Source organism: Pan paniscus, chromosome 18 (assembly GCF_029289425.2).
Source record: "Pan paniscus chromosome 18, NHGRI_mPanPan1-v2.0_pri, whole genome shotgun sequence".
In the NCBI taxonomy this organism is placed as follows: Eukaryota; Metazoa; Chordata; class Mammalia; order Primates; family Hominidae; genus Pan; species Pan paniscus.
Window position 1 is genome coordinate 18578120 of NC_073267.2, and position 27917 is coordinate 18606036.

A 27917-nucleotide genomic window follows, 5' to 3' on the forward strand; every position below is an offset into this window, starting at 1 on the left:
GCCAAAGAAGAATGAATAACCTAACTTCTACCCATTTCCAAACCACCCAGTCTTTCACTGAACATCCTTCCTTAGGAGACGTTTAGCTTAACATCTCTCCCTGCTTTCTGTCTTTAACTCACCTGCTAAACAAGAGAAAATCAGACGTCACAATTTGAAAACTATCCCTCAATAGGATTACAAGAAAAAGCAGGCAATAAGAGCATTTTACATCCACAACAGAATCATCTGCAATACTTGATGACAAGCAAACGGGGTTCTCAGTGTCTTTCATAACAGCTGCCCCTTTTGAGCTGGGATAAAAGAAAGTGCAAAAGAGAGACAATGAATAGGCTTTTATTTCAAAGAGAACATCTGCAAAGCATAGTCCTCCATTAAAAAATAAACAGAAAACAGCCACTAGTCTGGGGAAAAAAATAAGATTTCCCATTACATCTCTAATTAATAAAGCCCCATTTCAAAAGGAAAAAAGAAGAAGAAAAAAAAGAATAACTTTTTCACATCCCCAAAGAAAGGATGCTTAATGAGGTAACTGTTGTATTACTTGATCCATCTAATCTGGTTTTAATACTATCCTTAAATAATGTATACATTAGCTTTCCATTACCAAAAACATTTGTTTATTTTATGAACGTGAGTCTGGTTGAGAGCTGAGACTCTGCAAAATTATCATGCCGTCCTTGGGCTCCCGGCTTTAATTGCTTCTCCCCTCGCTCATTATGAAATGATTGGTTGTCTCCGTTGCCCTTTTGAATTGCTGCTAACGTTGTACTGCGGTTCTGTTACCCTGGTTCTGAATAGGAGAGTCTTGGTTCAGGGTTAAGTTAATGTAGTCATTACTGGCCCATTTGGGGACCCATTCATCATGCTAATTTCATGTCCAACACTTGGAGGAATAGAGTACAAATACTCAACGTGAAGCAAATGCACAGTGAATCCAAAAGACGCACATGAAATGTCCAGAACTCAGTCACAGAAGACAGGCATGGGGAGCTCTGGGGCCATTACTTTCCAGAACTGTGGGAGCAATGCAGACATCAGAGAGGGCCTCCAATGGGGAATTCCTTTCCAAGGGACCCAGAGCACAGTTCCTCCTAACATCTAACTTTAATCCTTTCCACTTGAACTTCAGAACAAAACAGCACAGCTGTTTACCAGAGGAGCAAAGACTCTTCAAACTGGTTAAGTTGACATTGACCAAACCTTGGCCATCTCAGCACTTCCTTGATCGTCATTAACCAACCAAGCTGCAATCAGGATTTGAAATCCAGTTAGAGTTTGCTTATGTGTTTTCATTTTGTTAACCCACTTCTTCTTACTTAAATGCCACTTTACCTGCATGTTAAACGAGAAGAGTGTTGAAGCTGCCGTTTTGATTGGCTGGTTATATTTCTGCATTTTCCAGAATATACATTTAAAGAAATATACAGCGATTAATAATTTCTTTAAATATTCACCCAAGAAGAAGAGAGTGCATCTGGGATGTTGTCGGTGCTATGATTCCTGGTCTAGGATACTCGGATGTGTTCAGTTTGTGAGAATTCATCAACTTGTATATTTAGAGTAATGTTTGTATCATATGGTTTTGTTGGGAAAAAAGCAACTAAAAGAACGCAGGCAATATTTAAGAAGTGAGCCAGACGTGGTGGCTCACGCCTGTAATCCCAGCAGTTTGGGAGGCTGAGGTGGGAGGATCACTTGATCCCAGGAGTTCCAGACCAGCCTGGGCAACATAGCAAAACCCCACCTCTTCAAAAAATACAAAAATTAGCCGGGCATGGTGGCACGCACCTGTAGTCCCACCTACTCAGGGGGCTGAGGTGGGAGGACTGCTTGAGCCTGCGAGGTCAAGGTTGCAGTGAGCTGAGATCAAACCACTGCATTCTAGCCGGGGTGACGTAAGGAGTCCCTGTCTCAATAAATTAACAAATAAATTTAAGAAGTGAATAAATGTTGTACAGATATGAATAGTAACTTTTTATAAAGAGTTTTTACAGAATATCTGCCCTTGCAGCACCTCCAACCACTGGTGCATCACGATTGGTGTCTATACCATATTTTGGATTCCTGGGGCTCGTTTAGGACTACTATGGCAAAAGGCATGATCCAAAATAAATCCTTACCCCTGAATAAGTAAAATAAATCCACCCATCCAAAACAAATGCTTATCCACAGCTCTTTCTTTTCGTTCAGCTCCCTAATGGTTTCCTTCGCTGCATTTGTAACAATCTGATTTTTTGCAATGTTCTTGTTTGTTTTTATTGGGAGGTCATCCTGCCCCCAAACCATAAAGAGCATGAGGGCAGGGTCACATCTGTCTTTCCCCCCGCTGTGCATAAGGCCTGGCACACAGCAGACCCCAACCAGTATCTGATGAATGAATGGATGAGTAGGTGGGAAATTTCCAGTGGATTTCACTCATTCATTCTCTCCCTGTCCCCCACGGGTTACAAGACGCTGTGAGGAAGGAACGCAGACAACCCCGTCTGAACACTCCCACATTGTGCTGCTTGAAGACATGAGCCCCGTCTTCCATTCACATGGGGCTTTCTGAGCTTCAAAGCACTTTCTCATCTGTTTATCAAACTTAATCCTCACAACCCGGGGAGGGAGGCAGGCTTATTAGCATCATCTGATGAAGTGCCAAAAAGACACAGAGATGAAAGTCACGGTCCGTCCCTGACAGCGTTGGGACCAAGCCAAGGTGCTCAGGAATGTTCTACTTTTCCACCTCCCCCTTGTCTCTAAAGACTCCCAACTTCCCAATGCGTGTTATTGGGGGACAAGGTCACGGGAAACACAGAGTGAGGGGCAGATGACTCAAAGGAGGCTGTCACTCACACTCCCTGCAGAGGGGAAACAGGTTTATCAAATTGCGGAATGCATGATTCTATTTCTGTCGGGGACATTTGCCTTCAGGATGGCCTCATGCTTATAAGAATTTGCATATTCTGGGTCTCCACCACCAGCTAGGCGGGGAGGGAGACTCCATCATGCCAGGGCAAGGCACAGGCAGTGAGAGGCAAATAAGTGCAGTGAATAAGCCACATGGGAATAGGGTAACCACAGATGCTCATTTTTATGTCTTCATAGTGAACACAGAGGTCTTCCAAATGGGCTGCAAACTCAACAGCCAAGAGGGGCCAGCCAGGTGGCACAGGTGACAGGAGAGATCTTAGGAGGACTCTTGGGGACCCAGTGGGTCTGCAGTATCACCATTCCTCAGCTTGGCTGTTTAACACCAAGCAAGCACCGTGGACCCTGTATTGCCGGATCTTATGACTTTTAAAAGAATTCCAAAAATCTACACTATCTCACGGCATATCCTAATCTTTAAATTCCAGGGCCTATTTATTCTAACACACCATGTGGACAAAATCAAACCCACCCACGGGCCATGGATTTGAAAGTCCTCCTGGCTCTAGCAAACATCTCCTACGATGTGGCTGCATCAGGTGGCAGAGCAGAGCACTGACCATGACCCAGAGCTGTGCCTCACCATCAAGCCCTGCCAGGTAGGTGCCATCATGGCCCCTGTGCTTCAGACAAGGAGACTGAGCTCCAGAGAGGCAAAGTGCCATACCACCGATGATGTCAGACCACTGTCTTCTTCCTCAACATCACATGACCTGCCTCCCAGGCCCCACAGCATCTGCCCATCTGCTCCCCTGGATCATTTCCAGGGTTGTTTCATGAGCTACAAGAAGAAGAGCTTGGGCCCCATGAGCAGAGCAGCCCAGGCCTCATGGACAGTTCTGGGATGGCAGAGACCTCAGGGCTCCCAGGGTTCTGAATCATACTACTTACTCCTTGCCCTGACCTTCCCAGAGGACACCTCCCTTGTGTGTTCAAGAGGTCACCATGGGAAAGGGTATAGGCAATGAACCAGGATAGGATGTGAGAGTGATCTCCCTAGAGATCGGCCACTTATCAGCACGGGCTCTAACTCTTGCCTGCTAGACTGGTCCTCCTGGAGGGCAGGAGGCACATTGGTCCTGTTCACCAAGGTAGTTCCAGTGCTGGACACAGGGACTGGTACCTTCTAACTGCAGGAGTGGAGGATGGGTAGATAGGTGGATGAATGGATCGATGGGTAAATGGATGGACAGATGGATGGATGAATGGACAGAGGATGGATGAATGGATGGATAGATGGATGGATGGATGCTCAGACAAACAGATGAATGGACTGATGGATGGATGGATGGATGGGTGGACAAATGCATGCATAAATGGTTGGAGGCAGGGGGAGAATGAAGGGCTAGAGTCAACGGACTTACTGACTCTGAACTGGGTAGACTAAGAACACAGCCTTTGGAGACACCACCCAACTTCAATTTCTAGTTTGGACACTTCACATCTGCTTAATTTTCATCCAACTTATTGCCTTAGTTTTCATTATTTCAATCAGTAAAACAGAAATGAAAATAGTAGCTCTTAACTTGCCAGATGTTATAAGAATTCAATAAAAGCATGTCTTTTTAGTCCTTCCACAGTGTTTGGTGCATTCGATGAATGCACCTCATCATCACCACAGTTGCAATGTTTGTGCCTCCTGGGTAGGGAACATTTGCATCAACCTCTCTGCCCCACAAACTCATCTTAAACTGAAACCACACATCTTGTGGCCAAAAATTATGGCAAAGCGTGCCCTGGGAGGAGAAACAAATGCCTCTTACCACATTACCTCATTAGCATCCACTGACACATTAGCCTGGATTAGATGTCCAGATAAGCAGTAGTCACCTGGCTGGGACAAACTAGGCCTGGGACAGGACAAATCCATTCATTGCCCCTAGGTGGCCCTGAAAGATGAGACACCCTCGTCCACACACACAGAGCTTGAGAATGGGTCCCACCCCTTCCTCATCTGGCAGGGTGTCTGGGTTTGCAGTTCCTGACACTAATAATGCCAGTGTCCAGGTTCAGGGCTAAGGTGACACCCCACCCCACACCCATCTTCTTTGTGATGCCTCTGGCTTCCAATCGGGAAGGGGGCAACCGAACCCAGAGAGCACATGGGCACCATCTGATGAGCATCTGCGGGCAAACGGGTAGTTTCTGTTGCAGGCGGAAGGAAGTGTGTGCAAGATGATCCGCACTGCATGTTTATTGAGGTAACTCTCCAGCGTGCTGCAGACCCAGGCTCTCAGGTACAAGTGGTGGGTTCCTCAGTGGGCCAACCACAGAGCGGTCTGAAGGAATGGAGCAGCAGGAAGTCTGTTGTGGTTGAAAGAAAGGCCATTGTCCCCGGCCAAAGAACCCTGAACAATATCCTCTTGCCCCCTCCTCCCCTTCTCCCTTGGTTAGAGAGAGCTGAATTCAAGACTCCTCTCTCTAGCCAATTTCAACTTCAATTCTTGACTGTTGAAAATATAATAGTACACAGCTTGAAGGATTAAATGAGTTCATGCACAAAAAGGGTTTAGAACAGTGCCTGGCAAACAGAATAGAGAACCCAGAAATAAACCCACACTTTTATATCAACTCATTTTTGACAAAGGCATCAACAACAGACGCTGGGGAAAGGAAAGTCTTCAATAAGTAGTGCTGGTAAAACGGGATAACCATTACCTATGGATAAACTTAAGAATGAAACTAGGCCCCATCACTCACCATACACAAAAACCAAATCAAAATAGATTAAAGACTTAAATCTAAGACCCGAGACTATGAGACGACTAGAGAAAAAAACATTGGGGAGACACTTCAGGACCTTGAGCAAGAATTTTTTTTGGGTAAGACCACAAAAGCACAGGCAACAAAAGCAAAAACAGACAAACAGGATCACATCAAGCTACAAAGCTTCTGCACGGCAAACAATCAACAAATTAAATAATCTACAGAATGGAAGAAAATATTTGCAAACTACCCATCTGACAAGGGATTAATAACCAAAATATATAAAGAACTCAAACAACTCAACAGCAAAAAAACAAGTGGTCCAATTTTTTAAACAGGCAAAAGAGCTGAACAGATATTTCTCAAAAGAAGACATACGAATCGCCAATGGATATATAAAAAAATGCGCAACATCACTAATCACCAGGGAACTGTGAGTCAAAAGCACAGTGAGATATCATCTCACCCCACCTGAAAGGGCTTTTATCAAGAAGACAAAAAATAACAGACGCTGGTGAGGACGTGAGAAAACGGAACACTCATACACCGTTGGTGGGAATGTAAATTAGTACAGCCACTATGGAGAAGAGTATGAAGGTTCTTCACAAGCTAAAAACAGAACTACCATGTGATCTGGCAATCCCACTACAGTGTCTACACAGGAAAGGATTAATTATCCAAAGGAAAGGAAATCAATAAATCCAAGAGCTATCTGCACTCCCATGCTTACTGCAACATTCTTCACAATAGCCAAGATATGAAATCAAGTTAAGTGCCCATCGGTGGATGAATGGATAAAGAAAATGTGGTATACACACACAGTGGAATATTAGCCAGCTGTTGAAAAGTGAAATCCTGTCATTTGCAGCAACATGAATAAACCGGAGGCCATCATACTAACTGAAATAAGCCAGGCACTTAGAGACAAATATCACATGTTCTCACTCCTATGTAGGAGCTAAAAAAAGTAGATGACAAGAAGATAGAGAGTAGATAGGTGATTAGGGGAGTAGAGAGGAAGATGTTGATTGGAAGGATAAAAATCCAGTTAGATAGAAGGAATAAGCTCTAGTGTTTGGTAGTCCAGTAGGGTGATTATCGTTAACAATAATCTATTGTATATTTCAAAATAGCTAGAAGACCTGGGCACAGTGGCTCACATCTATTAATCCCAGCACTTGGGAGGCCAAGGCAGGCGGATCACCTGAGGCCAGGAGTTTAAGACCAGCCTGGCCAACACGGCAAAACCCCATCTCTACTAAAAATACAAACAGAATTAGCCAGGTGTGGTGGCGGGTGCCTGTAATCCCAGCTAATCAGGAGGCTGAGGCAGGAGAATTGCTTGAACCTGAGAGGCGGAGGTAGCAGTGAGTCAAGATTGCGCCACTGCACTCCAGGCTGGGCAACAGAGCAAAACTGTCTCAAAAAAAAAAAAAAAGAGCTAGAAGAGAAGAATTTCAGTGTCTCTGACAAAAAAGTAAAGATAAATGTTGGAGGTAATGAATATTCCAAATACTTTAAGTTAATCATTACACATTATATGAACCTATCAAAATATCACATGTACCCCAAAATATGTCAAACTATTATATATCCATTTTTAAAACCACCTAACACATCATAACTGCCATGCAGTCATTATTATTATTATTATTATCATTATTACTACCCTTGTATTTGCATCATGAGTTAGGGGTCTGATTCAATATAAATTGCATGTCTGCTTCTTTTCTAGGGTTGGTAACTTTTTAGGAATCTGCAACAAGAAGTGAGAAAAGTAGAATAAAGATTTTTGGGGCTGGGCAAAGTGGCTCAGGCCTGTAGTCCCAGCATTTTGGGAGGCCGAGGCGGGCAGATCACGAGGCCAGGAGTTCGAGAGCAGCCTGGCCAACATGGTAAAACCCTGTCTCTACTAAAATACAAAAATTAGCCAGGCGTGGTGGTGCACGCCTGTAATCCCAGCTACTCAGGAGGCTGAGGCACAAGAATTGCTTGAACCCAGGAGGCGGAGGTTGCAGTGAGCCGAGATCACGCCACTGCACTCCAGCCTGGGTGACAGAGCAAGATGCTGTCTCCAAAAAAAAAAAAAGATTTTTGGGAGTGCATGGTTGCATTTAGGGTTTTTCAACAAACCATGCAAAAGGAACGCAACTCGGAAAGGTGGCATCTTTGGAAAGGGGCAGGCCTGGGTTTGGATCTCAGTTCTGCTACTCCCCAGCTCTGTGAACTTCATGAGCAAGCAGCTTCACTTCTTTGAGCTTCAGTTTCCTCCTGGGGACAGCAAAAGTCTTATCCCACAAAGTTGGGAGAAATCAGTAAGACAGTAAGGTAACATTTACAAATCCCTCCATTATTCCTGCCACGTAACAAGCCATCATAAGACCAGCGATTTCTAGTTGGGTGTCTTTAGTTTTAACTTTTTATCAGTTGTGTAATACCGTCTTCCTTCCTGGAAATTTTTTGTGTTTTTTTTTTGGGGGGGGGTGAGCATTTAATAACCTAACGTATGCAAAATACCTAAATGACACCTGGCATACAGCAGGCACTCAATAAATGTCAGTACTCCTTCCTCTACCACATTCCGTCCTGCTCACACAGAAACAGCTATATTCATTCTACTGCCTTGGATTTACTCGCACCCTACACTGTATGAGAAAATGAATAACTGCAAGAAATTCCTTATTTTCAAACATACCAAGAATTTCCTTTTAAGAACAGCTCATTTTTGAACACTGATTAAGGAACAGGCCCACATGAGTTCACATATATTGCTACATTTCATCCTCATACAGCCCTATGAGGTAGCTCAGATTCACAGAGGACCAAAATTACAGTGACTTGCCCAAGATTAGGGGCATGAGAAAGGGCCGAGCCAGGAGGTGAACCCAGGTATGTCAGGCCTGAGGGTACTCAACAGAGGCCTCTTTCATTGGTGCCGGGGCCTCGCACATACTTCTTGGGACGTTTTCTCCTGTTCCCACACCTCTTCCTTAGAATGCAGGTTTTGTTAAGATCGAGTTTGTTTTTTAGTTATTTTTTATTTTCCCCAAGGCATTTTCTCTTTGTTTCTGGTAGATGGGGATCTGGGTCCGCAGAAATGGGGAAATGCAAAGGAAAAGGAAAGAGAGAGATCATAAGTGGCAGCTCTTAAGGTAGCACTGGTCAAAAGATAGAGACTCTCAACCTCACCTGTGCAGTCCAACAGGTGTGCGTGTTAAGTTCTTCTGCACTGAAACACTCATATAGATGGATTTATGACCTTATGGATCATAAACAGCCTGGAGCGGGGTGTGGGGGGCAGACTCTTATTTCAGAGATATCCCTAAGGATATCTTTGCTTTCTGAGGATACACACACACATACACAATGAAGCGATGATGTCAAAGCTCTGCTTTAACTCAAGCCACCAAATTTCCTCTTCTATTAAAACCATGAATCAAACTTGAACAGTCACCAGTAAATAAGAACTTATGCCATGGCTGGCTTCCTAGGTGAAAAATAGCAAGCCTTTGACCACCCAACCTTCTGGAAGATTTTTTAAAAATGAATTGATAAACTGAAGAGAACGTCTAAAGTATGAAAAGACCGGAAGGAAAGTGAATACATAGATATATTAGAATTCATATTACAAACATATCTATACCTATGTATATTATTTCTACTTTTATTTATCTATTTTAACACTTTCCATGATAAACAGATGGCAACATTTGCAGTAAGATAAATATTATTCGATGATGCATATTTCTGTATACAAAGTGTAATGCGTCGCTCAAACAAAACAAAACTCCATTGAAAGTGTGAAAAAAAAAAAAAAAACGAACCATCAATAACATACCCTGTTTTCTGTGGTCTCAGAACATCTGGATAGGAAGAAAAGCTATACCTCCAAGGCTGTTAGAAGCAGAGGTGATCTAAAGCCAGTGAACCGATCTTTCAAAGTCACTGCTGATGTCTAAAAGAGTCCTGAGTTATCTGAGTAATGTGAAGCATGAGGAATTTCTGCCGAAAAATCAACATTTCAAAGGGGTCGGATAATACAGAAACCCCATTCTACTTTGTATGCTTATGTAGGGCGGCAGGCGGGGGGTAGGAAGGGTAATAAAAAATTATATTTCTTAAATGAAACTTACTGAGTAACAGTTTATCTAAGAACACGAGCAATAAATGTGGGGACTTCAAGAAGAGAGTCACTAAGGGAAAGAAAATAAACATTCATTACATTAACACATGCAGCTCTCTTTCATTTTCTCCAAAATCTATTCAGAACCTGTAGGCTGATCCTTGTGACAGCTCTCCCAATATTTTTCCTCCCTTTATAAGGGAGTCCATCTGTTTCTTAAATTCTGAGATGACAGTAAAATCCACAGCTTACTGGAGACCCAGTGAAGGAATCAGTGTCAGCCACAAAACAGCTGCAATCCACCCAATAATTCTAATATTTAAGAGCTTTGAAAGAGGCTGAGAGGAAAAGGAGAGCTTGCAAATCTTTTATGGACATGCCCTCTGACTCTGTCTACTTGAGAAACGGGGTGTTTCCTCTTGGCTTCTTAAGTGCACCAAAAATACAATCAGGGCCTTCCACCGAAGCGCAGCTCCCCAAACATAAAAAGGACAAATGCTCTGAGGCTGTGGGCATCAGGAAGGAGGAAGATCTGGCTTAGGAAATGCCCTATACACAATGCCTGCCTGACACTCTCTGCAACACACCCACCAGCAACCCAGGACACAGGTTCCCTCTACGTGCAAGAGCCAAGGCTGTCCACCCACCCCATCCCCACCTGCAACAGAGCACTGAGCTAAAGCATCTTCTTCTAAGCATGTGTCTAACCAGCTCTCTACAAGAGCCATCTGGAAAATCACGGGGATTTGTTTCTTTAAATGTCCCACTCCTGAATCTCCCTCCAAAGCATCATCCTGGCAGCCTCGGCAGGGTCTGGAAACAAACTGCACACTTCAACGGCCTCTATTGCTTGCGAAAAGGTCTGGTCCTCTCCTTGCCTGCAACCCAAGCTCCAGCTATACCAGACTTTGGGAACAGCCTGCCCCCTTCTGGTCTCCTGGAGCTCCATGGAAGGGCAGGAACTGGGTGGGCACAGTCAGAGTAGGACAGACCCCGGGCTCCAGCCAGCCTGTCTGTACTGTGATTTCAGGATTTAGCAGGCCATGGAGTAGGTGTGGGGGGAGAGGAAAGAAAGGAGACAAGCAAATGAAATAAAATACAAAGCCCCAAGAGACAACAGTCAACAGCATGGTAGACAGCTACCAAGAAGAGAAGAGAACCAAAAGAAAAAAAATACATAAATGTCCATCTTGGAAGGTAAAGAAATTGAGACATTAGGACATGCAGATTTGGGGAGAGTAACTGAACTTGCAGTTGGAAGCAGAGTTTCAGAAAAGCAAAGCACCTCCGCTGCTGGAACTGCAATTCCAAAAGGAAGTAAAAAGGAAAATAGTGTGTTCCCACCTACCTCCCCAACCGCAGATCTCTCAGAGGCTGAGCTGGGTGTGAGAGAGTAAAACACTGAGCCGAGCACACAGAGAGGGGCTGGGGGTGGATGCTCACAATGCCGGGGACCTATGAAGAAATCAGCTAGCCCTGCCTCCTTCCTTCTCTTCATTTGTTTCAACAGGTGCTACGTGCATCCTAAAGGTACCTCCTGAACCCACTCTGACCCCCAGATGCAAATGATACAGTAAGCCCCAGGCTTCCCCCACCATGTCTCCCCTACACGTTCCTACACTGGACCAGCAGGACACGACCCACAACCCTCCCACCCCACCTCCTGGGCTCTGGATGCACAAAGAACTTCTAATTGCATTTCTGCGGGAACCCATCACTATCAACTCCAACAGTTCAAAGGCAGCGTTTCAGAGTACCCCTCTCTGTAAAGAAGAGATCGCAGGACACTAGGAATGTTCTGGTTCTCCGTCAGGCAGCTCACGCCACTATTCTCCCCGCAAATGAGGGAAAGACTTCTCCCTGCTACCCACACAGCAACGTGAAATGCCATCACATCACGTCTTGGGACTGGCTCAGCTCTCAGGCATGAAGAGCTGCACTCCGGCAGAAAGGGTCGCACAGACTCCGAAGAAGTTTAGCAGCTCAGAAAGCATCACGCTGTGTACTAAGGCAGTCTTCAGTGAGGACTTCCAAAGTGACAAATGATAGAAATATGCATTCAGTCTTCAGGATCCTGAAACCATCCCCCTGGTGTCTAATATCCTTTAGCGGCTAGGCAAATCCTTGCAGACAAGTAGTGTGATGAAGAAACAGACAGACACACAACACATTTGGCTATGCCCTAAGGCAGAACTCACGCCCCTGGGGAACTGAGACTTTGGCTCTGAACTGGGGACTCCGGCCTCCTGCCCCATGTGCTCCTGCTCCTAGCTCAGTAGGCTGGGCAAGGCAGCCCAGAGAAGGTGGGAAAGGTATCCCTGGAGAAGTTAGGGACAGGGTAGGAAGACAAGTCAGTTCCCCACCCAGCCACCCAGATGGCCCCAGATCTGCGGAAGAAACAGTTTCAGAGCCCTGACTGTTCACACCCACGAAGGGCAAAGTAATCCCATAGGAGTGGAAGCCCTGACGGTGTGGTCGGACACACAGCTGGTGACCTGAACCGGCCGCAACAAGACAGAAAGACAGAGACAACCAGCTAGGAGAAGGAGCCATGCCCTGAAACTGGAGATGGGGAGGAGATAAAGTCACAGAGGGCACGGGAGACGGCAAGGTTAGAGACAGAGAAGGTGAAGACGGAAGGCTCAAACATCCAGAGAAGAGAAACAGAAGACCCAAAGTAAGACCAGACACCCCGGACTGAGTATTGATTCAGGGGCATGGTCGGGGACTTGGGACGCCCAGCTCAGCCCTCATCGCAGGCCAGGACGAACAGAGGGCTCAACTGCCTGCACCCAGCTCGGCAAAAACCAAAGAGATGCTGCTGCGACAACCGCCCAGGAACAGCGACTGAGGATCCGGGGCGATCCACTCACTCAGGCAGGGAGCGAGTCACCAAGACCTACACGCACGGAGCAAGTCAGCTGGGGTCCCCAGCAAGAGTGATGGGGAACAGGAACCCAGCCAGGCTCCGGTAACCCCCAAAGCGCCCCCGCTGGAGATAACTTCCCCCAGACCCCAAGGGGTCCGTGCTCAGACTCTGAAAGGGGCAGCCCACGACCCCTGAGCCTTGGCAGGGACCCCACCCGGCTTCCCGGGGCAAGAGGCGATGTGGAGTCGGTAGGCTTGCAGAGTCCCAGTCTGATGACCGAGTTCAAGGGCTAGGGGGGCGTGGGGTCGGGCTGCCTTCCTCCCTCCCTCGCCGCGGGGCGCGAGCCGAAAGGGCATCTTACCAGAGCCCGGGCGGGCAGCGCCCCCCGGCTGGCCGGCTGCTGTCCCCGCGGTTCTCCGGGGCCGCCTCCCCGCGCCCGCGCCTGGGGCCCCCGTCCTCCTCCTCCGCCGCCGCCGCCGCCGCCTCCTCCTCCTCCTCGGGCTGCAGCCGGCTCGGCGGGCAGGTCCCGGCGCTCCCGGCGCGGGGCCGGGGCCGGGGGCGGCTGCTCCCCGCCGCCGACCGCTGCGCCCCCGCGGCGCTCCCCGGCCCCGGAGTCGAGGCTGCTGAAATTCCACACGACCAGCGTCTGCAGCAGCAGCACCGTGAGCGCCGCGAGCAGCGCCGAGTGCGAGCGCCGGGCCAGCCTCCGGGCGCACGGCGCCGCCACCATCTTCGGAGCGCGGCCGGCGAGCGAGGCGCGGGGACCCCGGCACGCTCCGGGCCGCCCCCGCGCTCCCCGCGGCTCCCGCGGCCGCCGGCTGCCGCTCGGGCTCCCGCTCGGGCCGCCGCCGCCTCGGCTCGCCGCTGCTCCTCCTCCGCCGCCGCCGCCGCCGCTGCCGCCGCCGCCGCCGCCGCCGCCTCCACCGCCGCGGCGCGGAGTTTTCAGACGGGCAGGGACCCGGACGTCACCAGGAGGAGGAGAAGGCGGGGAGGCGGGAGCGGGGAGGCCGCGGAGGGGGGCGCCGGGCGCGCGCTCGGGGACGGGGCGCGCAGGGAGGGGCGGGCGCCTGGCCCGCGCGGCGCCCCCTCCCCACACCCCTGTCCCCGCTGGAGGGGAGGGTGATGGGGAAGGGGCCGGGGGGACGCGGGCCGAGGCGGAGAGGGCGGGGCCTGGGGGAGGAGCCGAGGGAGGAAAAGGAGGAGGGAAAGGAAGGGGGTGGGGGCGATCAGAGAAGACAGACACCCCCCAGGACGTAGTGGGAGTAGGATGGGGGGCGAGGGGGACAATTCCCAAGGCGGAAAAAGAGAGGCAGGGGCCGCGAAACAGGGGACCTTTGGTTGAGGGTGGGCCCGCCCAGAATCCAGGGGAGGTCAGGAAGAGAGGGGGTCCCGAGGTCCTGTTTTCCCTGTGGGCCCCTGGAAGGAGGCAGTGCGTGGAGGAAGCTCCTAGCCCCGGAGTTCGCGGTCCAGGGATCTTCTGTCGGTACCAGACCGGTTGGCAGGTGGACACGTGAGAAACACTTCAGGAGTGTCAGAGCCACAGTCTGATCCCTTCATCCTGGGCTTGAAGGGGTGGGGAGGAGGCTTTGGGTGAGTTTCTGGAGTTAATCAGCACAAGCTCTGTGAGTGACTCCTGAATCACACACAATCCCCGGTGCCAACGATGTACTAAGTGTTCACTGAGTCACTTCTCTGGTCCCTGAGGACTCACAAGCCAAGAGACTCCAAACCCAGTTGGCAAGTGGTATAGCGGCAAAAGGGAGACCCGTGGAGTTACTCAACCTTCGCAGGATGCAAGCCCCAAAGGCTGGCCCCGCAGCCTCCCAGCGTGTCCTTTTCTCCATCCATCCTGATGTCCGCCTTCCTGTCTGCACAGGGCCCAGGTCCTGGGGAAACAGGTCTTGCTCTTGAAAGTGGAGTTCTTTCCCATCCTGACTGGTCTGTCCCGGTGACCTTGAGCCAGGAGGAGGAGGACTCCTCCCTGAGCCCAAGCTTTCTCCTCTGTCGTTTAGGCAGAATGATCCCAATGGACTCAAATTTCATCCCGAGCCTTCTCTGACTCAGTCTTTCCGGTTTTTCCCTCCCTTGTCCTCTTGCCCAGGGCTTTATACACAGCAGCGCAGAACAGTGAGCATATGGGATGGCGTTGGTGTCCCATACGGGACCTAGCACTCTGGGAATACAACAGCAGATCAAATCAGTTTGTGAATCGAGGACTTGGCGTGAATGCTTCGCATCTTGTCTGCTGTGCTTTTTCACCTCATCCTAATTTACAAAGGGAAGAAAGTGGAGTGTAATGAAGGCTCATCAGACAATGAGGCAGGGAGTGGGAAGAGATTGTTTCATCCACTCCACAAGCATCCGTGAATACAAAGCTTGTGTCAGACACTGGGCCAGGTGCACGCATCCAAAGGTGAATGAGGTTTAATCTCATCTTCAGCAAGCCTGAGGTCTAGAGAAGCCTGATGTGGATGTTAATCATTAAAATATGGTGAGATAGGCCTGGGCGCGGTGGCTCATGCCTGTAATCGCAGCACTTTGGGAGGCCAAGACAGGAGGATCACCTGAGGTCAGAAGTTCGAGATCAGCCTTGCCAACATGGTGAAACCCCGTCTCTACTAAAAATACAAAAATTAGCCGGGCATGGTGGCACACACCCCTGATCCCAGCTACTCAGGAGGCTGAGGCAGGAGAATCGCTTGAACCCAGGAGGCAGAGGCTGCAGTGAGCCGAGATCACACCACTGCACTCCAGCCTGGGTGACAGAGCAAGACTCCATCTAAAAAACATATATATAAATATATATATATTTTATATATATATAATATATATTATATATTTTATATATATAATATATATTATATATTATATATAATGTATATAATAAATATATATTTATATATGTACATATAATATATATAATAAATATATTATATATTTATATATGTACATATAATATATAATAAATATATTATATATTTATATATGTACATATAATATATATAATATATAAAATACATATAATATATATATTTATATGTAAATATATATAATATTATATATATATATGGTGAGATAAGCATTGCTATAGAGATGTGCAAAAATGCTAAGGGTTCATGAGGGCAGGACGGGAGTAAGCGCCAAGAAAATGCTTTCTGAACCCATGTAATTAGCCAGTCCACTTGCCTGAACAAGAAAAGCATAAAATGTATGCTAGTGGGGGTTCTAAACTCCAAACCAATCAACCTTAGTTGTATCTAAAGCTTAGCCAGGCATGTAGCCTGGCATAGAGGCCTTCCCTTTGGGCCCAGCACCCCTAACCAGGAGTAAAAGACCAGAGGCAAGTTTCTAGGGCCACCAGTCATCTGTTTATCAGTTGGGGATATTTTGTTTACAAGCAATAACATCTATTACTAACAGTAATAAGACTTAGTCTATCTTTTTTTTTTTTTTTTTTTGGACACAGTCTCACTCCATCACCCAGCCTGGAGTGCAGTGGTGTGATCTCAGCTCACTCCAACCTCTGCCTCTTGGGTTCAAGTAATTCTCATGCCTCAGCCTCCTGAGTAGCTGGGATTACAGGCATGTGCCACCACGCCCAGCTAATTTTTGTTTTTAGTACAGACGAGGTTTCACCATGTTGGCCAGGCTGATCTCAAACTCCTGACCTCAGGTGATCTGCCTGCCTCAGCCTCCCAAAGTGCTGGGATTACAGGCATCAGCCACTGTGCCCAGCCCGGTCTGTCTTAAAAATATACTTTACTGGATCATGTAGCTGAACATTGCAGAGGAAAGGCTTCAGGTGAGGTTTGATCTAGCAACTCACAATTATCACCTGGGATTCCTTTTCTTTCCATCTCTCCTCTCTGCTTTCCATGGAGTCTACCTTATTCCCTCTTGATGTCACACGATGCCTGGCCTCAGCTGCTGCGACCACTTTGTATCCTGTGTTCATTTCTAGCCCAGGGAAAGGAGGGTCAGTATTTCCCAGGATTTTCCTCAAAGGTTCGGAGATTTTTTTTCTGATTAGACCAGTCTTAAGTTCTGGGTCACTCCGAGACCAATCAGTGTGGCCAGGAAGTTAGAAAATGCCGATCAACTTGGCCAAGATCCCATATTTCACCTCCGCCATTGGGGTGAAGCCAGCCTCCCTGTAACAACTTGGATGCCCTATAGAGATCAGGGTCTGATGGGAAAGAAGTAGGTGCAGGGAACAGATTCCATCATTTATTCCACGCAGCCTCCCAAGGTTATATGACCTTGGCCAAGCCACCTCCCCTCCCAGGACTTAGATTTCTTTAGTGCCAAATGAGGGGTTGGAGGAGACAGCCCCCAAGATTTCACTTGTTGCCAGAACGCTCTCTTAGTGTCTCAGCAGAGCTTCTCAACCCAGCAGAGGCTGCTCTGGAGCCTCTTGGCAACCCTACCCTCTGGCTCATCTTTGCTTCAAGGTCTCTGGCCGCATTTTCCCCGTTAGCAGCAATGATGTTATCTGCTTCCTCCACATCTCACATTTAACCACAGTCTTTTGGGGCCCACCCTCTGGCTCCACTCCCTCAGGGGCCAGGGGCTTAAGGAGTGAGGTTAAGGATCTGGGCTCCAAGTCCCTGGAGAGAGAGTTGTTTATCTCAGACTTATAAAAAGCCATGCAAGAAAGAGGTTTAAAGGCTCCAGGCGGGTTATGGACGCCATAAACAGCTTATGTGATGGTTTTAGGATGAAAAATCACCCGAGATCGAAGAATAGGAAGGCAAGCTTCTGGGGTCACTGGAGCTGTCTTCCTGCACCTCAAGAATCTTTGGGTAAGGAGGTGAGACAAAGATGAGATCAGAACAGCGGGTGGCTTGGAGTGGGAGAAGGGCGTGAATTTTCACGAATCTGCAGTGCACATGTATCTCAGTACCAGGGGGCGCAGTTGGTTTGGGCAGTGCCAGAACCCCTGGGAGCAGGGGTCGGGCATCATGTCTTCTAAGCCAAACCAAGCAAAAGCAGCTTTGCATTCGAAGGGGCCCCGGCTTTGGCTTCCACTGTGGTGTAAAAGCGAGACAGGCAGAGCTTGATGTATAAGACAGAGCCGAAAGCACCGCCTGAGACTCCAGCGGCAGCCCTAGCAACAGCAGTGAGAGTCCTTAGAATTTTTAAAGCTCATTCAGTCATTCAACAAAGATGTATTGGACCCTATTATGTGCCGGACGTCATGCTGGGAAAGCAAACTATAGGCGTGTAGAAGATTTCCTAAGGAACTCTGCTCTTAAAATATCGTTCCTAATCTCACTTGACCAAGAGCCAGAGCTCTGAAGAAGCCCCAGACTGATCTGTGGGATTCCCTCCCCACCTCCACCCCAAATCTTGTTTCATCGCCATTTTCCAGTGAAGGGGGGAGTAAATCAGTTAATCAGTAGTTTTCAGCTCCTAGGTGTGCCCAGCACTGAGCTCGGGGCTGTGAGAGAAAGTGGAAGGCCAGGGGGAAAGGGTTCTTCTCTCTCAAGGAGCTGTCAAAGGAGGTCAGGGGACAAGACAGGCGCGGGATGGGGTCAGAGGAGGGGGCAGCCACAGCCGAGTCAGTGTGCAAAATGGTTAAGAGTCAGATTTCCCAGGTTTACTCAGCTCTGCTACTTTTTGACTCGGATTTTAAGTATCAGTTGTTTACCTCAAGGCCTCGGTTTTCTCATCTGTAAAATGAGGCTGATAAAAGGGCCATTCTCATAAGTTTCTTATAAGGATTCAATGAGATAATCCATAAGAAAGGCTTTTTCCTATAGTGACTGACACATAGTAAGTGCTCCGTAAATGTTAGATGATATGTGTTTTATTTATTTTTCTTCATTTATTTGAGACAGGTTCTCACTCTGTTGACCAGACTGGAGTGCAGTGGCACAATCATGGCTCACTGCAGCCTCAAACTCCCAGGCTCAAGCAATTGTTTGGCCTCAGCCTCTCAAGTAGCTGGGACTACAGGTGCACGTCACCACACCCACTAATTTTTTATTATTAATTTTTATTTTATTTATTAATTTTTATTTATTTTTTATTAGTTTTTATTAGTAACAGTAGGGCACTGCCAATTATGAGTGTCCAAAGGTATCCAGGGCTGCCTGGAGAAAGTAGCACTAAAACCTCATCCTCGACTTTGATAGAAGATTGCACATACCCCCAAGGGTTAGGACCAAGTCTCATTCATCTCTACTTTTTCTGGTGCTTTGCACAGTGCAGGGCACTGAATACATTTTGGGGGTGGAATGAACACTGATCTATGTATGGGGCAGGTAGGAATGAGCCTGGGATGCTGGCAGGTTGGAACCCCATGCTTACAAGTTCAAGGAACCCAAGTTCAAACACCATCTCGGCAACTTGTTAGTTGTGTGATGTTAAGCAGGTTAGTTAATGTCACCAAACCTCGATACTCTCAACTGTAAGTAGTGAAGAAAAATCATACGTATGTTTTAAGGCTGGGGGGTTGGAGGCAGGGAAATGGGGCAGTGTATATAGCAGAGTGTCATACAGTTTATACAAAATGATAGCACCAGCCAATCGCAGTGTTGAAGGAATATTAGCCTGGTTGCATTGGCAGGGTGGTCTGTAAAGCAATGTTCTCCCCTTGCCTCAATGCTCCTGCCCCAGGTGCCAGAGAGCTAGGGCTGGATATGCCTTCTGCATTTAAATAAACTTCAGCCTAAGAGTTAAATTTAGCCAAATACATTCTTTTTTAAAATTTCGATCATGCATTTATTTCTTTTTGGTTTATTAGAGCCTGTTTACACCCAGACTCTACAAATTTTCCTCTTGAAAAATTAAAAAATTCCCCCTACGTTTCACTTCTGCATTGAGACAGAAATCATGAACAGGTGGGTCACCTGTTTCTGAGTGTCAGTGAGTGGTACGCTGAACACCCTCCCAGCCCACTAGGAATCCCAGAGTCTCTCCAATAAGCATTTGCAAGCGCAAGGATTCCACGTGGAGGTCAGAGGAGCCAGGACCTCGAACGTCCCTGGAGCCCCACTCACAGCATGCGAGGTCATAGACAGACAGGCATCACCTGTACCTCTTTCCCTAGTGCAAGAGAAAGAAACAGCCTCTGATCAGACCACAGGCATAGGCAGGTGACAAACCCTGCCAGGAGCCCAGCTGTGCTTCTGCTGAAATCCGCAGGCTTCCAGGCTAATCATCTACCCAATGCATCAGCAGAGGGAGCTCTAGGTAGTAAATAACATTCCTCTGACTGCAGAGTTTCCTGTAAAAAAAATCTGGAGACAGCAAAGGAAAGCGAGGTCCTATGTGGAGAGGGCACCTATCATGTGTGCAGAAGAAAATCACATCAATTTGCAAGAGTAGGGTGTTGGGGCAGGAGTGGGAGATGGGAAAGAGAAAAGAAAATCAGAAAGCACCACATTGCTTAAGAGATGATCTGAATTTGTTTTGTCTCAGCACTTTGACCTTCTGAGGACTCACAGCCTCTATGCTACCCTTGCAAGGCTCTGATGTTTGAAAAGGGGACGCAGTCCAAGTCTCAGACTACACTGGCAGACTTTTTTTTTCTTTAAATGTTGATTGTGGGCTGGGCGTGGTGTCTCATGCCTTGTAATTTCAGCACTTTGGGAGGCCGAGGCAGGTGGATCACTTGAGGCCAGGAGTTCGAGACCAGCCTGGCCAACATGATGAAACCCCGTCTCTACTAAAATGACAAAAATTAGCCAGGGATGATGGTGCATGCCTGTAGTCCCAGATACTTGGAAGGTAGTGGTCGCAATGAGCCAAGATTGTGCCACTGCACTCCAGCCTGGGCGACAAAGCAAGACTCCATCTTAAAAAAAAAAAAAAAAAAAGTTGATTATATGTGTTATGGGTGCCTAATCTAACCCCTGGGGCCATAGGCTTATTTATGACTGTGGCAATGACAAGGATGACAATGATGACGATGACGGCAATAAGAGCAAACATTTATTGAGCACTTACTAGGTGCCAAGCCGTATATTGAGGACTTCAACAAATCATATTCACCAAATATTTGTTGAGAATTGATTCAATACTTAGGACAGTGTTCATGCCAGGGATTCATGGGAATTCATCCACGGATAAGACACAGAAAGTCCCTCCTGTCATCAAGCTTGCATTCTAAGGAGGCAGACAGGTCAAGATAAACAAATATATAAACAAGAAATATCAGAGAGTGATAAATGCTATGAAAAAAATAAAAAGAGGCTGAGCATGGTGGCTCACGCCTATAATCCCAGCACTTTGGGAGGCTGAGGCGAGGCGGGAGGATTGCTTGAGTCCAGGACTTTGAGACCAGCTTGGGCAACATAGCCAGGCCTCTTTCCTACAAAGAAAAATAATTTAAAAATTAGGGGTGGTAGTGCTCACCTGTAGTCCTAGCTACTTGATTCTTTGAGCCCAGAAGTTCAAGACTACAGTGAGCGAGATTGCACCACTGCACTCCAGCCTGGGTGTCAGATAAAGACCCTGTCTCTAAAAAAGAAAGAAAGAAAAAGAAAAGGAAGCTGACTTGCTAGAGTGACTAAAATAGGACAAGGGGAAACAGGCTGGTCAGGGCAGACCTTACCCAGACAATGACACTGGGGTGTTGATAACCTTCTCAAGAAATGTGACTGTTTAACAACTCTTACTCCATTTATGCATCAAGCATCATCTACTGACTGAACAAATAACTGTAGATCCATTTTTCAGATGTGTGATATATAAATGATGCTAAATTCATTGTCATTCTTTGGGCATTTTGGATTTTCTTAAAGTGATTAGTAATAACTATTTGCATGGTCATGATGGGAGCTATGGAATGGGTTAGGAAAAAGTTCACCAAAAAAGAAAAGAGTTAAAAATATCCATCTCACCAAAGAAGAATTGAGAGCAACTAATGTATTAGATCTCAAATATTTTTGGTCCAAATACTTTTTTAATTTCTTAACTTTACCCTCCTCACCCCTCTCAAAGGTTCTGTATGCCACAGATGTTTCTATTTAGCCCCCGTATCTTTAAGTCAGCAGGCTGAGCCCCGTAGTCCCCAAATCACGTCTCCCATCTTGTTTGTAGCTTTTTCTCTGCACCCCAATGTCAACCCATCCTGCACCTATTGCTATTTCTCTCTGTGTCTCTCAAATCTCTTTTACCTGAACCCCTAAGAATTCTATTCCACAAGGGCTAAGTGTACGGTGTTGGGGGCGGGAGTGGGAGATGGGGAGGAGGGAAGAAAATCAGAAAGCACTACATTGCTTAAGAGATGATCTGACTTTGTTTTGTCCCAGCACTTTGACCTTCTGAGGACTCACAGCCTCTGTGCTTCCCTTACAAGGCTCTCCTTGCACCTGCCCTCTAAGAACTCTATTCCACAAGGAAAACAGAAGTTCACTGGAAGCCTGTTTGATATGCCAGAGTCTGTTAGCTGCTTCTCAAATACCCATTCTTCCTTTCCTGTTTGGTCAAGAATTCTGCTTTTAGTTGGGGTGACAATGAGCCCAAACCAAAAGCAACGGTTCTTAGCCTTCCTGTAAGTTAGGAGTGATCAGAAAGAAGACAGCAGATACAATTGGTAGAGCTCCCAGGAAATCCTTTGTGGTGGGAGGGAAGATCCTAAATAAGTTGGGATTGAGTGCCCTTTGTGCCTTGCCATTCCCATTGTTTTTTTTCTATTCTTAACTTCAGACAGGGTCTCACTCTGTCACCCCAGCTGGAGTGCAGTGGTGCAATCTCGGCTCACTGCAGCCTCGACCTCCCAAGCCCAAGCAATTCTCCTGCCTCAGCCCCCCAAGTAGCTGGGACACAGGCACATGATACCACATCTAGTTTTTGTATTTTTAGTAGAGATGGGGGTCTCGCCCTGTTGCTCAGTCTGATCTCTATCTTCTGAGCTCAAGCAATCTGCCCACCTCGACTTCCCAAACTGTTAGGATTACAGGCATGAGCCATGGTGCCCAGCCATCATTCCCATTCTTTTGGACTGGAATGTAGAAAGGATAGCTGGAGCTCCAGCAGCCATCTTGTGACCATGAGGACAGAGGCCAGTACTACAGGTGGTGAGCCAGAAAGAAAGAAGCAGCTTGGGTTCCTGGTGCTCTGCTGTCTCCGGCCCATCCTTAGACTTTTCTTCACACCCAAGAATGAGCCCCATATTAGTTGGAGCCACTCAGGCTGGGTTTCTGTGTCTATAGCTGGTACAATGACGTGTCTGATAGAATGAAACAGTCTAACTGAAAGAAGCTCAGGGATAGAAGTGGGATTTGGGAAGAGCTGGAACCAGGGACCCAAACACAGAAGTCACCCTCTTTATCTCTTGCTCTGCTTCCTTCTGCCTGCTTGATTAATTCTCCCTCCTGGCAGAACAATGCCGTCCACATGGTAAGAAGCATAACTGCCACAGCTCCTGAGTGCCACACTGTACAGCCTCCATAAAGGGACAGGTTCTCCCTCTAAGGCCATGAGCCGCAAGCGGGTCCTCAATGCTGTCTCATTCGCTGCATTTTGCTGGTCTTGTCACTCTCCCAGGCATGAAGCCACCAGCTCTCTCTCCCCTCCTGCCTCTGACTTTCCTCCTTCCCCACTTGCCTGAGGACCTTGCTTCCCAGGTTGACAAGGGAGGGGGAAGGAAGCTTCCCACCAAGCTCCTGCCATTTAATTTCCCCACTTTTCTACATCGGTGTCACGGACTGTTTTTGTGAATGAACTTTCTAGGCTCCAGGTTGAGACCCACTCCTCCATCTGCCAAAGAGACCCCCCCTTGTCTTACCTATCTGCGGACATCACTCCAACACTTCCATTTTCTCCTTCCTTTATCATCAGTTCTTCCTCCTGAGAGCAGCATTTCCTCTAGCATTTGAATTCCCTGGTATTTCTCTGGTTAAAAACAAAAGTTCTGACCAGGCGTGGTGGCTCATGCCTGTAATCACGCACTTTGGGAGGCTGAGGCGGGCGGATCACCTGAGGTCAGGAATTTGACACCAGCCTGATCAACATGGTGAAACCCTGTCTCTACTAAAAGTACAAAATTAGCTGGGCATGGTGGCACATGCCTGTAATCCCAGCTACTTGGGAGGCTGAGGCAGGAGAACTGCTTGAACCTAGGAGGCGGAGGTTGCGGTGAGCTGAGATTCGGCTGAGCTGAGATTGCACCATTGCACTCCAGCCTGGGCAACAAAAGCGAAACTCAATCTCCAAAACCATAAAATAAAAAAAGTTCTCTCCTGGCCCCACAGCCCTCTATAGCTTCGATCTCGTGTTTCTCTTTCTTTTGCAGGAAAACTCCTCAAAAGCATTGTCTAGCTCACCGTATCTCCAATTCTTCCCTTTCCATCTTCTCCTAAGCCCTTCTAACACACACACACACACACACACACACACACACACACACAAGCTACTCTTAAGCTCATCAGTGACCTCATTACCAGATTCAATAGTTACTTAGCCTAATGCAACAAAGGTCACAGTTGTCCCTTCCTTCCTCCTTATTTATTTCTTTGGCTTCCAGGATGCTGCTCTCTGGGTTCTCTCCTATCTCACAGCTGTTCCTTCTCAGCCTCTTTGGTTAATCCCTTCTCTTCCAGCTGTCCTCTCCCCTTCCTTACCCCAATTTTCTGTGCTGGCTTTTCCCAGGCTTTAATTCCATAACTTTTCTTCTCCACCATCCAGATGCATGGCTGTAAAGAAATCCTCTAATTCACGTGTTTATATTTCCAGCCTGTACTCCTCCCCAAACTCCAAGTTCATGCACTCAGTTGCTCACCCAGCATCGCCACTTGGATGTCTAATAGACATCTCTGTCAAGAACTGAAAAAGGGGCTGGGGATTTGACCCTACTTGCAAACTAACAAGGTATTCTGCCATAGCTTCATGAATTCCAGCAGAAGACATGAGACTCCTGGATCAGAGACAAAAGATCCTATTACCCACCTCATAGCAGGCAGCATGAGCTTCATGTTTGCATCAGTTCCCTCCCTGCATCCCCCACCAAGTCTCTGGGGTGGTACAGAGGGGGTCAAGGCAGATGCTCTACACATGACTGAGAAACCTGGAGTTTTGAAAAACCCTGTATTTTATAATGAGCTGCAAGCAAATCTGCTCAACCTTTGCCCCAGAGGGAGACATTATCTTTATTAGCCTGAATAGCAAACAAATCTGCCCTCTGCCCAGAAGGGAGACACTATCTCTGCCTACTAAGGCTGTTCACAATACAAATATGAAGTTTATATGCCTTTTGATGTCTTGAAAAGGTCATCCGGAGGCCAGGCATGGTGGCTCATGCCTGTAATGCCAGCACTTTAGGAGGCCAAGGCAGGCCGATCACTTGAGCCCAGGAGTTCAACATCAGCCTAAGCAACATGGAGAAACCCCATCTCTACAATAAATACAAAAATTAGCTGTGGCCAGGCATGGTGGCTCACACCTGTAATCCCAGCACTTTGGGAGGCCGAGGCGGATGGATCACCTGAGACCAAGAGTTCAAGACCAGCCTGGTCAACATGGCAAAACCCCGTCTCTAGAAAAAAATACAAAAAAAGTAGTTGGGCTTGGTGGCGGATGCCTGTAATCCCAGCTACCTGGGAGGCTGAGGCAGGAGAATCACCTGAACCCAGGAGTTGGAGGTTGTAGTGAGCCGAGATTGCCCCACTGCACTCCAGCCTGGGCAACAGAGAGAGACTCCATCTCAAAGAAAAAAAAAAAATTAACTGGAAGTGGTGGCTGTGCCCGTAGTCCTAAATACTCAGGAGGCTGAGGTGAGAGGATGGCTTGAGCCTGGAAGGTGGAGGTTACAGTGAGCCAAGATTGCACCACTGCATTCCAGCCAAGGTGACAGAGTCAGACCCTGTCTCCAAAAAAAAAAAAAAAAAGTCATCCAGAATAGAAAGCCACAATGTGCAGAAATACAAACAGCCCATGGAGAATTATTTCCTAACAGTATTAAACTTATCATATCCAAAATGGAATTCTTGAACTTCCTTCCCAGCTCATGCCACCAAAAGCTTTTCCATATCAAGAGCTTTCAGTCATCACAGCTCCTGTCTTTTGCTCGTAATACGCACCCAATTCATCAGCAAATCCTGTTGGCTTCATGTTCAAAATATTTCCCAAATCAGATTACATCTCCCTGTCCCCATGGCCATCACTTAGGTCCAAGCCACACTGTCTCTCCCTTGATTCCGCAGTCACCTCCTAATTCACAGCCCTGCCTCCAGCCTTGCTCTGTTCTCTCCACAGCAGCCAGAGAAAACCTGATTAAACTTAGCTGCAGTGTTGTCATTCATTAGTTAACAGCAACATCAAGGGGATCCTCATTTCTCTTAGAAATAAAGCCAGTGTTCCTATAAGAGCCTGCATGGCCCCCACCATCTAGCCCCCAGCATCTCTCTCACCTGCACAAGCTATTTTCCTGCCCTTTCCTCACACCCTTCCATCACCCTGGTTTCCTTTCAGTTTCTTAAATATGCCAGGCAGGTGTTCACCTGGCGGCATTGCCCTGGTTTTTCATTATGTCTGGAATGCTGTGCACCCAGATATCTGCCTGTCTCCCTCCCTTACCTTGTCTCCCTGCCTTTTTCAAGCTTCTGAAGAAGGCGTCATCTTCTAGTTACAGTAGTTAGCTAGTCAGACATGAACAGGGCAGGAGAGGGCTCCTCCCCCACCACTAGGAATGTCAGGCAACCATGGTCAGGCGGCTGTTAACTGTCTCTCTAAAATAATAATTGGTTGCAGTCAGCACCAGGGAAAGGCAGTTTCCCAATGAACAGAAATACCTGAAACTGGTGATCAGCAGCTTCCCGATAAGATCTCAAGAGTTGGGCAAGTAGGTTCAAGCATGCACACTAAGAGGCAAAATGGCAGAGTTTAACTGGTATATGACCTCCTGGGGACATTTGACTGGTAAGGGAAGAGCGCTTTAACTGAGCATGCGTACAACTCCAGGAAGCACACTCAGCATGCTTCTCTCCAGGCCACTGCTCCAGGTAACATCCCGCCCCAAGGGAAGAATCAGGGGAGAAGGGACGCAAGACCCCAGAAGCATGCCAGTGTATGACCCCAAGTCAAAGGTCAAACAGTGCACTTTATCTCTCAAGTCGCCTGCTTGGTCCTCTTCCAAGTGTACCGTTTTTTGTTTCATTCCTGCTCTAATGCTTTTGTTGTTGTTGTTGTTGAGTTGGAGTCTCGCTCTGTTGTCGCCCAGGCTGGAGTGCAGTGGCTTGATCTTGGCTCACTGCAACCTTCCCTTCCTGGGTTCTAAGTGATTCTCCTGCCTCAGCCTCCCAAGTAGCTAGAATTACAGGCATGCACCACCACACTCAGCTAATTTTGTATTTTTAGTAGAGACGGAGTTTCACCATGTTGGCCAGGCTGGTCTCAAACTCCTGACCTCAGGTGATCCACCTGCTTTGGCCTCCCAAAGTGCGGGGATTACAGGCGTGAGACACCACGCCCAGCCATTCCTGCTCTAACACTTTTTTTTTTTTTTTTTTTTGAGACTGAGTCTCTCTGTCACCAGGTTGGAGTGCAGTGGCATGATCTCAGCTCACTGCAACCTCTGCCTCCCAGGTTCAAGCGATTCTCCTGTCTCAGCCTCCTGAGTAGCTAAAATTACAGGCGCCCGCCACTACGCCCAGCTAATATTTTGTATTTTTAGTAGAGATGGGGTTTCACCATGTTGGCCAGGCTGGTCTCAAACTCCTGACCTCATGATTTGCCCGCCTCGGCCTCTCAAAGTGCTATGATTACAGGCGTGAGCCACCGTACCCAGCCTCTAACACTTTTTAATAAACTTTCACTGCTGCTCTGAAACTTGCTCAGTCTCTCCTTCTGCCTTATGCCCCTCAGTTGAATTCTTTCTTCCATGGAGGCAAGAATTGAGGTTGCTGCAGACCCGTATGAATTCATCGCCAGTAACATTCTCATTTAAGCCTTTCCCAACTATCGCAGTGGAATCACAGTGCCTCAGCCAGCACCCCCAATTGCCTTGACTTTGTTTTATTGGTCTCCGAGCACTGACCACCTTGTTCACTTATTCTATTTATTGTTGTCTGTCTGTCTGACCCCATTAGATTATAAAGCCCATGAGGGCAAGGTTTTGTCTGCTTTGCTTACTGCTTAGTGCTTGGCACATGGTAAGAGCTTGATTAATGTTTGTTGATGAATTGAAGTTGAAGTCAGAGTCCAAAGACATTGCAGAAAACAGCATTGATTATCCTGACTCACCTGGGGCCCAATGACTGGAGTTACAGGAAAGGGGTCACATAAGAAGACAGAGAAGGATCCGGTGTGGTGGCTCACACCTGTAATCCCAGCACAACAGGAGGCTGAGGTGGAAGT

At 47.5% G+C, this 27917-nt stretch overlaps 1 protein-coding gene across 1 annotated transcript in view; it reads right to left on the reverse strand.

Annotated features, from left to right (window-relative positions):
* The window catches only part of XYLT1 (xylosyltransferase 1), a 369232-nt gene extending 355817 nt beyond the window's left edge, over positions 1–13415 (reverse strand). The window contains exon 1 of the mRNA XM_034939970.3: positions 12976–13415. Coding sequence (XP_034795861.3) covers positions 12976–13344 — 369 coding nt within the window. The 5' untranslated portion in view covers positions 13345–13415. The remainder of the gene's footprint in view (positions 1–12975) is intronic.
* Between the last annotated feature and the right edge of the window lie 14502 nt (positions 13416–27917).